General features: G+C 49.9%; 1 protein-coding gene and 1 long non-coding RNA gene across 4 annotated transcripts; one reads left to right on the top strand and one right to left on the bottom strand.

Annotated features, from left to right (window-relative positions):
- Positions 1 to 5,306: 5,306 nt before the first annotated feature.
- On the bottom strand, positions 5,307 to 6,776 carry LOC112884206. 3 transcript variants are annotated; one of them, XR_003227055.1, is made up of 2 exons: positions 5,892 to 6,776; positions 5,307 to 5,826 (listed from the first exon to the last, which is right to left on the bottom strand). It is a non-coding gene; the product is annotated as an uncharacterized LOC112884206 (long non-coding RNA). The 3 variants fall into 3 exon arrangements; XR_003227057.1 differs by having other exon boundaries at positions 5,307 to 5,808; XR_003227056.1 differs by having other exon boundaries at positions 5,307 to 5,801.
- Positions 6,777 to 8,376: 1,600 nt separating this feature from the next.
- LOC112886829 (cytochrome b561 domain-containing protein At2g30890-like) lies at positions 8,377 to 10,425 on the top strand. Its single transcript, XM_025952830.1, has 4 exons — positions 8,377 to 9,134; positions 9,275 to 9,436; positions 9,524 to 9,672; positions 9,767 to 10,425. The coding sequence occupies exons 1-4, from the start codon at positions 9,009 to 9,011 to the stop codon at positions 10,068 to 10,070; spliced, it is 741 nt and encodes a 246-aa protein (XP_025808615.1). The 5' UTR covers positions 8,377 to 9,008; the 3' UTR covers positions 10,071 to 10,425.
- The last annotated feature ends 2,570 nt before the right edge of the window (positions 10,426 to 12,995 follow it).

The raw sequence follows: 12,995 nt of genomic DNA, 5'->3' as shown, positions 1-12,995 counted from the left end.
AAAGTCAAGGCAGAGGGCATTAGGCCACTTAAGACAGATTGTCAAGCGATGGAGATGGTGGATTGGTGCAAGTGGCAACAGAGTAAATATTGATCGTCCATTTGGAGAAGCAAGAGGAGAACTTGCCATCTCTGTACACTGATATGAATACAACGACTTATCATCCATTTGGAAATATTGATGAACAAGGCACTAGCAATGTACGAGAACAACAGCGAGATGAACCAGGAACGCAAGTTTAATGATGCGCTGTGTACCATTTGCAAGTTAAGTGATCAAGATGAGAATTTGGTGCAAGTTGAGTGGCTTGCCATGCATTCTGCTCATTCTGCAAACTTGCTAACCCCTTTGTGCACCCCTGAACGGTAGGCCTCGTTTGGGAGCGAATTTCTGTGTGGTTGTGAAATGCCCACCCTTGGTTCAGGGTCGCCTGTTCATGTTTGGGAAGAGCGGACGCTTAATTCACCAGAGCCAGCGACCATGGTCCTTGGCGGAAGGCCCTGCTGATGCTGCTTGTTGCCGGCAGAGCAACACAGTCGAGCTGCTGGCCTGAAATGATGCGCGTTTGGACGTGGAACACGTTTGCATCCCATCAACGCGACATCAGCGGCGGACGTGCGCGGCAGCCGAGCGCACTAGATGCTGCCACCTACGTCAGGCCACTGCATCACCTAACCTCCCGAAAGCAAACTAAAGCCAAGCTCATCGGCTAATCAGGGTGCACTGATGGCGCGTCCAACCATGGTTTTGGTTTCAGGTTGCTTGCGAAAGCAGATCCAGGTGATCCATCGCTGGCCTTAGCAGCTGCCGCCTAAATCATTCCGGGCGCCTTTGGTTAGTCGATAATTAGCGAGTGGTGGTTGCTGGAAAGCAGATTACAGGAATGATTACGGTGATGTGGTCAAGCGACTCCATTCCTGTAACGAACTTGCAGCAGAGGAGGACATGGTGACAGTGTAACATGGTCATGGTGATCCTGAAGCAGCAGCGAGATGGTGCTGTGTAAGTAGGCGAGATGAGAGGTCTCTGCTATTGTATACCGCGACTCGTCAAGGCTCTCGACGCTTTGAGCCCAAAAGCAGGAGACAGGCGTGGTTTTCCCTGCAGTGAAACGATCGTTTGCCGTGGCTTTGGAACTCTGAAAATGCCTTCGTCTATACTGATGGGGGACGAAGGGAAGATTTCAGTTTGACAGTTGAAAAGAGGGAGGCAGATAATAGTGGCACACGGCATGGAGATCGCAGGGCCGCCCCAAGTCCATCGCCTTTTTCTTTCAATCGATTGGGGTGGACTCGAGTGCGTGCTGGCCCATCACCAATGAGTGCACTTGCAGAAAACAATGGCAGCACATCGACCCAAATCCATGTCCTTTCTGGATTCATTTTTCTCTCCGGCCTCTGAAAGTCTGAAGTCTGAGCTGTGCTCGGTCCAGCATGTGGCCATACGTGCGTGTGCACACATGAGCAGCGTTATCCCTCTATCTCATCCAGACAAAAGAAGGCTGAGCTGTTCAGTCGGCTGGCCATTACAATAAGACTGCATGTAGTGGTCTCAGTAGTGCTTCTGCTTCAGTTATCTCAGAGTCAATAATTCGCCTAAACTAGATATAAATATAGGGATCTCGTTTCCAAATCTGGATACCGTATAATCACCGGCACCTAAGGCAGGTAGCATAACTCTGCAAGGAGAAACCTCGAACACGCTACGCAAAATCCAATGGCAACCAAACAAGAGAAGCTCGATTGGGCACTCAGATTATGGTGCCAAATGTTGGAATTGTGCAGCTTAACTCTATTCCATGGCCCAAAGGGGCAGATGTACATGAGTAGAATACAAATATAGATCTACTGTACACAGCTATACATATATCTAACACCCCCCTCAAACTCATGGTGGATCCACGACACTGAGTTTGGATAGGAAATAGTTGTGCTGGGCCCTCGTCTGTGCCTTCGTAAAAAAGTCCGCCAACTGAAACTCAGAAGGCACATAATGAAGAGCCACAATCTGATCATGCACCTGTGATCTCATGTAAGAAGCATCAACACTGATATGCTTGGTGAGTTCATGCTTCACAGGATCCCGAGCAATACTGAGGGCGCCAGTACTATCAGAGGAGAGAGGAGTTGGTGCAGAAGGCACTTAAGAAGCCACTGAAGCCAGGTGACCTCAGCTGTCACAGCCGCCATAGACCTCAACTCAGCCTCAACACTCAAATGAGAAACTGTTGTCTACTTTTTGGTTTTCCAGGCAATCAGGGAGGACCCAAAGAAAACACAATAAGCCGAAAGAGAGCAACGATCAGAGTGATCACTAGTCCATGTCGCATCAGAATACGCCTGAAGCTGGAGGGAACTAGAGCGAGGAAAGAACAAGCGACGAGAGACAGTACCACAAAGGTAGCGGAGAACATGAAGAAGGTGAGCATAGTGGAGCTGGGTGGGAGTAGAGACGAACTGACTCAGAATATGAACAGCATGAGAAATGTCAGGACGAGTAATCCCAAGATAAACAAGGCTCCCAACAAGGTGACGATAGCGAGTGGGATCATTAAGGGAAACACCATCAGTAGATCGTAGGTGAACACCAAGTTCCATAGGTGTATCGACAGTGCGCTGATCTGTGAGAGCAGCACGAGAGAGAAGATCGTGAATGTACTTCTCCTGGGAGAGGTAGATGCCATTAGGTGTGGAAGAGACCTCGAGACCAAGAAAGTAACGAAGCGGACCTAAGTCAGACATCGAGAACTTGTCACTAAGGCGCTTCTTCACAAAGTCAATAAACTGAGTCATCACCACTAATGATCATATCATCAATATAGAGAAGAAGTGTGCGACCACGAGGGGAGGTGTTGACAAAGAGAGCAGGGTCGTGGTCGCTGGGCTTAAAACCAGCATCAGTAACAACAGAGTAGAAATGCTCGGCCTGAGGAGCCTGCTTAAGGCCATAAAGAGAGCGACGCAGCCGGCAAATCATGCTGTTCGGAACAGAGTATCCAGGAGGCAGCTGCATGTAGACCTCCTCATGCAGCTCGCCATTGAGAAAGGCATTCTTGACATCAAGCTGGGAGATGGACCACTGGCGCACAGAAGCAACGGCGAGAAGAGTCCGAACTGTGGTCATGTGAGCAGCGGGAGTAAAAGTCTCATCATAATCACACCTTGCTCCTGCTGAAAGCCACGAGTCACAAGACGAGCCTTGTAGCGTTCAAGGGACCCATCAGAGCGAGTCTTGATCTTATAGACCCACTTGCCAGAAATAAGAGTCACCCGAGGTGGCAAAGGGACAAGATCCCATGTACCGGTGCGCACCAAGGCGGTAATCTCCTCAACCATGGCGAGCTGCCAGTCTGGGTGGACAGCAGCCTCTCAGTAAGTGGCGGGCTCAACAAGAGTAGCAGCAGTGAAACCATAGCGATCCAGAGGACGGAGAGCACTACGGTCACGAAAAGCATGTCGAGCCGGCTCTGGAGGAGATCCAAGGAGTGAGGAAGAAGACTCGAGTGAAGGTGGAGGTGGAGGTCTCGGGCGACGAGAGTAGACGTGAGTGATCTCATGATGAGGGACCACCACAGGAGTAGGTCCGAGGAGTGAGGAAGAAGACTCGGGTGAAGGTGGAGGTGGAGGTCTCGGGCGACGAGAGTAGACGTGAGTGATCTCACGTGGAGGGACTGTCACAGGAGTATGACTAAGGGATAGCGGAGAAGACACAAGAGGGGAAGGAGGAACCTCGACGGGGAGGAGGTCCAAAGGGCGACTGAGAAGGCTCAAGTGGAAGTGGAGGTGGAGGAACTATAGAAGGAGCAGAAGGTGGTGATGATGGAGTGGACGGCAGCGGAAGAGACACATCAGGAAGAGTCAAGAAGGAGATAGACTCCGCGGTAGTGGAAGAGGAGCTAGAGGAGGAACGAGGGTAAAAAGGGCGGGATTCATCAAATGTGACATCTCGAGATATCCTCATCCGATGGGCAACAAGGTCGTAGCAGCGATAACCCTTGTGCTCCGTACTGTACCCAGGAAACTCAACTGATTAATTAAGCAGTTAGCTTGGTGAGCTCACGAGGAGGGAGAAGAACAAAGCAGGCACACCCAATGCAAGAAAGATGGCTATATGCCCTATTTGGCACAGCTGAAACTTATTGAGAAGCCAGCTGGTGGCTAGCTGGTCAGAGAAGCAGCTGGTTAAAGAAGCAGCTGGTCACAGGCCCTGTTTGGCACAGCTAAAATTTGTTCATAAATTATTAACAATTAATAGAGTGTCATTAGACAAATAATTAGGCCGGCGCGGGGCGTTGGGGCGGAGGCCGCGCGGGGAGCAGAGGCAGAGGCAGCGCGGGAGCGGAGGGCCGGCGGGGAGCGGAGGCGGAGGCGGCGCGGGGAGCGGAGGCAGAGGCGGCGCGGGGGGGGGGGGGGAGGCGGAGGCGGGCGCGGGGGCGGAGGAGGCCGGCGCGGGAGCGGAGGGCCGGCGGGGGGCGGCGCGGGGGCGGGGGGCGGCGCGGGGGCGGAGGCCGCGCGGGGAGCGGAGGCAGAGGCGGCGCGGGGGCGGAGGCAGAGGGCGGCGCGGGGGGCGGAGGCCGAGGTAGGGGCGGAGGCCGGCGCGGGAGCGGAGGGCCGGCGGGGGCGGCGCCGCGGGGGCCGGCGCTGGGCGGAGCTGGGCGGCGCCGCGGGGGCCGGCGGGGGGCGGCGCCGCGGGGCCCGGCGCGCGGGACGGCGCCGTGGGGGCCGGCGCTGGGGCGTCGCGGGGGCCGGTGCGGGGAGGATAAGCAGACGATAAGCTGGTTCGGGGCGGCTGCTGGAGGAAGCGCGGATAGACGGGCCGTCCACAAGCGCTGCTTGCGGAAGCTGGGCCAGAAGCGGACCGTTTGGCAACCTCACGACTTAAAATTGTTCATAAGCTGGGCTAGAAGCGGAGCTAAACATGGCCATAGTTGGGTGGGTGGCCAAACAAGCGCTCATACGGGGTACAACCCTGAAGGACTGAGGAAGGTTGTTTATTAATGAGAAAAAACAGCCGTAGAGAAAGCCTTAGCCTAGAAGTGAGGTGAAGCTCGGAGGAGAGTAGTAAAGCACGAGCAGTCCCAAGAATGTGACGATGCTTGCGTTCGGCAGCACCATTCTGAGCATGGGCACCAGGACAAGAAAATTGAGGAAGGGTACCTGGTCAGCAAAAAAAGACGATGCACAACAAAGATGTATTCACCAGCATAATCAGCACGAAAAGCACGAATGGGAGAATCAAACTGTGTACGAATCATATTGGCAAATTGCTGGTAGATAGATAGAAACTGGCCACGAGGGGACATACGATAGATCCAGGTAAACCGTGAATAATCATCGATGAAAATAGCATAATAAGAGTGACCCCCTTTCGAGACAAAAGTAGCAGACCCCCATACATCAAAGTGAATGAGATCAAAAGAACGCTGCGATACAGAATCACTGTATGTATAAGGGAGTTGCAACTGTTTACCAAGTTTGCAACCCATACAATGAAGTGCAGCATCACCAGACACAGGACCTAAAACACCACAGCCCACAAGAGTGGAAAGCCTCGAACCGGAGAGATGGCCAAGGCGACGATGCCACCGAGCAAAGGTAGGTGCAGAGTAGCAGAAGCAGCAACCGCGGGGGCAGGTGAGGTGGATGAGGGACTCGCCACAATGGATGAGGGAAGGCGAAGCCAGTCAAGCTCCCAAAGACGCTGAGAGTCATGGCACCTAGGCCCAGTCCCCACTAGAAGTCCCGTGCGAAGATCCCGCACACAACAAGAGTCTGACTCAAGAATGATGCGACATCCATGATCTGTGATCTAGCCAGCAGACATCAGCTGCATAGTGAGGTTAGGAACATGTGAAACTATAGGTACATGAAAGGAAGATGTCGAGAGAAAACCTCGTCCGGTACTGAAAGAGAGGTGCCATCAGTTGTCTGAACAAGAAGAGGGTGATCAACGGAGGACAAGAAAGACAACTGGGTAGAATCTGGAGTCATATGAAATGAAGCACCAAAATCAAGGAACCATTGAGATGATGTGTCTCGGTAAGGATGCAGTGGTGGTGAAACAGAAGCACGAGCAGTAGTCCCAGACAGGAAGGAAGTAGCTGCATTGAGGCGGCGGAACAAGCAGCTCCTACTCTATGGCAGAGCCACAGACAGTGGTAGAAGAGGCCATCGGCCCGGGTTTTTTTTTTGGAGAGAGAGAGAAATGGTTCCCTTCTCTGGGCGAGGGACGAAGCAGGCAGCAGCGCCCCGCGAGAGACGTGGCGCAGGGGGCGCCCGCAGCTGTGGCCCGCGGGAGGGGGGAGGTAAGGCGGGGCGCGCGGGGGAACGCGGCGCAGGGACCGCAGGGGGAGGCGGGGCGGTGGGGCCTCGGGGCACGGGGCCTCAGGGCCGCGGGAGGCGAGGCGTGGCTGGCGCTGGGGAGCCGCGCGGGGCGCTGTGCAGGATGCGACGCGCGGGTCGCGGGGCCGCACGGAGCAGACGCGGAGCCGCCAGAGCGCACGGAGGCACGGGACCGCCGGGGAGCGCGGAGGCGAGGAGGCGCGGGCGTGGGGGCGGGCGAGAGGCATGAAAAGGAAGGAGAGATGGGGGGGGTGTGAAGAGAAGGAAGGAAAGGGGAGGAGGGGGAAGAAGAAAAAGAAGAGAGGTGGAGCTGCTCTTCGCCGGCCGGCGGTGGCTGCTCATCGGCGGGTCGCCGGTGGCACGCCGGCGACGGTGGAAAGGGATTAGGCTAACCTTAGCTATGTTACCATGTTGGAATTGTGCAGCTCAACTCTGTTCCATGGCCCAAAGGGGCAGATGTACATGAGTACTGTATGCAAAGAACCCCTCCAACTAGAGGGCAAATACACATAAAGGGCCTGTTTAGTTCGGCGCCTCCGGAGGCAAAAAAAAAAAAATTTACGCAAAGAAATCTTACTAATTTGAAGTACTAAATGAAGTCTATTTATAAAATTTTTTGCATGGATGGGTTGTAAATCGTGAGACGAATCTAATGATGCTAATTAATCCATGATTAAGCAATAATTAGCGGATGGTTACTGTAGCATCACTGTTGCAAAACATGGATTAAGTAGGCTCATTAGATTCGTCTCGCGATTTACAGCCCATCCATGTAAAAAGTTTTGTAAATAGATTTCATTTAGTACTTCAAATTAGCAAGATTCCTTTAGCATCTTTGCGTTTACGGCTTTTTTGCGTTTTTGCGCTGGGAACTAAACAGGGCCAAAGTGTACATAGCTATACATATACCTAACATCAAAGTTCTTTGCTTTCCGGCGGTACAGCGAAACTCTCTTGACCATCCCTGTCTGTGACTGACAGGGACTCGTTAACAGATCCTCCCATTAGCAACTACTACTGCCTTTCAGCTTTGAAGATCATCGTCCTAAGCCATGCAAATCCTCCAGCTTGGTCAGCCTGTCCAACCCTTTTGCTCCCCCAGCTCCTGCTTTTCCAGTGAGAATCACATGAGCTAAAGCGATGGATACTTCACTGAAAAAGGGAAAAAAGACGAAAATTCAGAAGTGATGGCTACTTGTGAGCAGACATGTAGGAGATGGGAGGCATCTTGCACATCGCCATGCACAGAGATTATTGGCGTCCAACATGCAGGCATGGAGTTGGTGGGTGGCCGGCCGGGAGGACAGACACACGCCCGCTGCTGGACCGAGATCTCACTAGCTCCCGTCATGGATCGTGGTGATGGTGCCCGTAATCTTTGTGTTCGCCCGCTGTTCAAGCAATCTCAACTGATCCACCGCGCGGATTCAGATCCCGGGTTCTCGTTACGAACGACATCGTGGGCAAATGAAAATGTTTGCAACTGCGGCTGCGAATGTCTGAGCTTAGCATAAGCAGATTAGGTTGTGGCAGCATCCTGTGATCACACTAAAGTAGTTGCTTTTCAGTGGTGACCAAATCCTACAATGCCTTCATCATGATGAAATGTGTAAACTATCATGACGAAATCCTATAGTATTCTTGCTATAGCACATGACACGAAAAGAAAAATGAGCAGGCTTATGAATACGTGATGTTTTTCCCAGAAGTTCAGACCTCATTCCATTCAGCTGCTCGTTTACATCTTGTTTACATTTTTAGACGTGTAGCATATCAATGTGGTTATGCAGTACTGTCATGACCGTATCTGAAGAAAAGCAGGACGCTGACGCAAAGCAGATCGCTTTGCTGCCTGTCTGTGCTGATCTAGAAGGTTTTTTTAGACACTGGACCTAGCTAGACACCTCTCCTACAAACTTTTTCTTTGTGAAACCCTGCCTACAAACTTCAACAGTTGATACCCTACTTTCAGGACTGCTTTTGCAAAATTTCCCTGGACGCCGATACAGGAGCAGCCAACAATATCTTGGTGCTTCCTGCAGCACCACCACAAAGTCGCCCTTTCATACCATCATACCGCAGAGCTGCCAAACCATACCCAAAGCTCAAAGGAGCTAAAGATCACCCATCTATCTCTGATTCCATTCCAATCCCTGGCAGCGCAAAAGTCCACCACCCTATATTATTGCTCGGCGGCTAAAGCAGCTGCTGTGCTCATATCCAAATCATTCGCTGCACATTCCTTCCAAGTTATTCTCCAGGACCGATTACATTTTGTTCTTTGAATTCCTTGGCAGATTCTTTCATTCGTCTGCAAGTCATCTTGGAAGACCTCGGCGTTGCCGCATTGCGCGGGGAATCGGACCTAGGCGTCGGTTTCTGCAGTTCTTTGTCTCTTTTTTACCATTATTCAGCGCAGATAGGTTCCTTCAGCTCTTCTTATAATCCCGGTACTTAAAAGGCCGGGAAGGGCTTGGAAGAAAGGAATGACTTGAGGTGTGAGAGGGATTGCGAAAGCTCTGCCTCCTCTGTCATTGTTAGCATGTGCACATCATTTTAGCTTCAGTTTTGATTTTTTGGGAGCTGTTCAGGAGCTCTGTTTTAGTTGTTGCTGGCCACATATTGGCGTTCGTTTCTGCCGAGGAGATACTGAATTGACAAGCAGCAATGCTACTGTTCAAGAGAAAAGGACTGCTCCTTGCATCTGCATGTTGTGTGATTCTTTTGCTTCTCACACCAACCCAGGGTGATTCAAATTCAGAGCAAAGCTACAAGATCGCCCAGCCCTTGGAGGTAATTTCCATGTCCTCAAATTGCTAGTGAAATCTCCCTGATTCTGCTGAATATCCATTTTTTTTGGCAACGATTCTGCTGAATATCTGATTGCAGTAGAAGCTGTATTACTGACTGCGACACCTGAATTTCTCTTGCAGCTCACACCGAAACTCTCGTTGCAACTCAAGCTCCATGCTTTCCTGCTCTGGTCTTCAGTTGGCTTCCTGATGCCGATAGGAGTGCTCCTGATCAGAGCCTCCAGCAATGTCAAAAGCGCCAAGAGCGTCAAGCTTCTCTTCTACTGCCATATCAGTTCACAGGTCAGCGGCATGAATTCCCATCTCTCGCAACCGCTTAGTTCCTCGCAGCACCACCAGATATTCAGATGCGAATCCCTGTCACTGCAGATTGTCGCTGTCGTTCTTGCCACTGCTGGGGCGGTTCTGTCGATAAGCAACTTCGAGAACGCCTTCAACAACACTCACCAGAGGATCGGGCTGGCGCTGTACGGCTTCATCTGGCTCCAGCCGCTCATCGGCTTCCTGAGGCCAGACAGGTAGGCGGAGCAGCTCGTATCTGGAATTTTTTTGCTTCTTATGATCAAGGCGGCAATGCCTGAACGAGCATGCCGTGTGGATTGATTTCTTCAGAGGTATGAGGTTCAGAAGCGCGTGGTACCTGACGCACTGGCTCCTGGGCATCGGGATCTGCGTCGTCGGCGTCGCCAACGTCTACATCGGCCTGCACACGTACGAGGAGCGGACCGGCCGGAGCGCGCGGCTGTGGACCGTGCTCCTCACCGTCGAGGTCGCGGCCATGGCGTTCGTCTACCTCTTCCAGGACCGGTGGAGCTACGTGGTGCGGCAGGCGGAAGCTGCGCTGGGCGACGAGCAGAGCGAAGGATCCACCATGTACCCGGCGAACGATCACAAGGAGGTCATCGTGGTGCCTTAGCCAATCTTTGCTTTCGGCACAGCTCCCCAGATTACAAGATTTTAGCAGCCTTCGAGCAGATGGAAATGGAATATCATGAATGCCGAGCTTGCATCTGTACAGGTGAATAGGCGATGTGCTAGAAAGAAGAGGTGGCCGGCCGCTGAGTGCAAGCCTCTGACACACACGCATCCAACGCGTCCATGCTTAGTTGGGTTGCTGGTTTCTAACTCTGAAAGTGACAGATCACAGATAGTAGTTCGATCCTTGCGTTGCGTTCCTCCAGGGTAACACACGAGGTGTGTGGGATTCCCATTCTTGTGTGATCTCTCGATCATTGCGAAACTATAAATGAATAAACAGATTGGGGGTTAGCTACTTCTGGGAGAAAAATGCGAAGCAGGCAAAGCGCACACAGTGACACAGGTCATGACCTGAAAATTCTCATCATCTGCAAGTGCCATTGCAGTGCAGCAAATCAGCAAAGCAACTTCCAGGAAGAAAACGTACTGGGAGCCAAAGGAAACTCGACAGCAACGGCAGAGCCGTCGAAAGCGTCGATTTGTTAGCTTTTGCTGACGACCGTCGTGGGAAGTTGGAGATGCTTTTGGTGCCGCGATGAGAAGGGGAATGATGACTCACGGGGGCTCCGTTGTTTGTCATATGGATGGCGATCTTGAGTTTTTTCTTTGGTTTTCTTTTAGTTAACCGTGCGGTTGTAAAGTCTTCAGGGTTTACCTCATAAACTGGGCCAACATTGACTCCCTATTCTTTTGGAATGTTGCTTCGAAAAAACCTTGCTCTCTCCCATCAAATTCTTTTAGATGTTGATAAGGTTTAAAAATAAAATGTCACAAGTACTCCTGTTGTTTCAAAATATAAATCATTTTATTTTTTTTCCCTAAATCATACGTTTCTAATTTTGGCCAAAGTTTAGGAAACTATATTAATGTACACAATAAAATATAAGTACAGCATTGAAACATATTTCATGATGGATTTAATAAAACTTATTTGATGTTACTGATATTGGTGTATTTTTCATTAAACTTGGTCAAAACTAAAGAAATTTGATTTAGAACAAATTAAATCATCTTGCATTTTACAATGGAGGGAGTACCTCTCGTTATAAAATGTTCTTTACGAGGTTGCCCTCTTTGTTCTGCATAATTGCTAGGTACTAGCCTATCAACCCGTGTCCTGTACGGGCTAATTAGAATTAATATAAAAATAATACTTATAGCTAATAATTATAATTATCTATCCTATGCTCTGTTCTTCTATTAAATATTCTAAAGATACATACTTATCATCATCTAGTTGTATAGTAATAATATTTTTCACTCTGTATCACACCTCCATATGTATTTATTATATATTTAATTGAACCATCTGTTTAAGCTATGTGAAGAATATAAAATTGGTATTCTTATATCTGTCAGACCCGGGCACACGGGACTGTCCACGTGGCACACTTATTCTAGGATACGGGATGGGATATGGCCCACGCCCTACATCTGTTGTAACTACTCGTAATGCAGTAGGATTACTCGTAGAGTAGTGAAACTAGTCGGGTCCGGTAAGGAACTATCCGAGAAATACTCGGGAGGACTTCTGGGATTGTACCCGACTAGAACTTCCATGTAAACCTGTCCCCTCAGACTATATAAGGGCGGACAGAGACCCCCTGAGGGACAATCATCATCAAAGGCAATACAAACCATATAGGACGTAGAGTATTACGCTCTCAGCGGTCCGAACCTATCTAAAACCTTACGTTCCTTTGCACCTTTGAGTTGCTCATCTCGGTGATACCCAATCTACAAACTCACCACCTCGGGAGTATCCCTCGGTGGGCGTGGCGGTAAAACACCGACAATATCTTCCCCCATACATGACATGTACCATGGGTAGTATTTTTATATAAGCAATAATATAAATAATATATTAATAATGATAGATATAGTAATTTAGAATTTTATATTGGTGCACTTTAAGATTTTGTTATAACTATATAACTTAGTTTTAATAATAATATAATTAGATAATTTATATTTAAACCTATGTGGTTATTTGATATTATTTTTATAATGGCATATGTGGGTAATTTGCATAAAGATTAGGTTTACTTTAGATTATTTTTAAAATGACAGAGGTGGGTAATTTAGATACATATTTAACAGATTATATGGTGACGGAGATTGACCCCAGTACCCTCGAGGACCTAGCCAGCAACTAGATGGACCCGGCCAACTACACAAGGAAGGTATCTGTCAGACCCGGGGCCACGGGACTGTGTACATAACATAGTTTAAAGAGGTTTAAGAGATTAAGTCTGTCTTATCTCTTATTCATCTCGTTTATCTCTTATTTATCCTGTTTAAGTAGGAGATGAAGCTAACCGATACAGAAGGAATCTACTCGAGATATGTTCTGGTACGATTTCTTGGCTGGTGTTGGTTAGGATCCTTGTAACCCTGGCCTTCCGTATATATATGGGGGGACAGGGACCCTCTCAAAATAAGATCATCAAGATCATTCTACACCCAAGGTAATACAAACCACCACACAGGACGTAGGGTGTTACGTACCTCGCAGCCCGAACCTATCTAAGTTTTGTGTTCCTCGCACCTTCGAGTTCCTGATCTCGGCGTCTCCTCACCTAAACTTACCACCTCGGGTATACCTCTCGGTAGGCAGCCGGTAAAACACCGATAGCTGGCGCGCCAGGTAGGGGAGCACGTCGAAGATCCATCGGCGAGCTCGATGGCATCTTTTCAGTTCACCAGGTCAGTTCCCTCTCAGGGCATGATATTTGTTTTTGGCTCGTGGGTCTGCATCGCAGATGGTGCGGCCAATTTCTATCGATTCCTCATCAACATGAAGCCAAAGACTCCCTCGGCGGGTCTTCGCAGCAACCTCGACAAGTTCGTTGATGATCTCAAC

Source organism: Panicum hallii, chromosome 3, assembly GCF_002211085.1.
Source record: "Panicum hallii strain FIL2 chromosome 3, PHallii_v3.1, whole genome shotgun sequence".
NCBI classification, from domain to species: domain Eukaryota; kingdom Viridiplantae; phylum Streptophyta; class Magnoliopsida; order Poales; family Poaceae; genus Panicum; species Panicum hallii.
Note: the sequence above shows the minus strand (reverse complement) of the source record. Positions and strands in the feature narration are given on the sequence as shown.

Excerpts from the sequence above, each read along its gene's own strand:
- LOC112886829 (XM_025952830.1), top strand. The coding sequence starts at position 9,009 with ATGCTACTGTTCAAGAGAAAAGGACTGCTCCTTGCATCTGCATGTTGT. Across the intron at positions 9,135-9,274 it reads AGATCGCCCAGCCCTTGGAG|CTCACACCGAAACTCTCGTT; the intron begins GTAATTTCCATG and ends TTTCTCTTGCAG. Across the intron at positions 9,437-9,523 it reads ACTGCCATATCAGTTCACAG|ATTGTCGCTGTCGTTCTTGC; the intron begins GTCAGCGGCATG and ends CTGTCACTGCAG.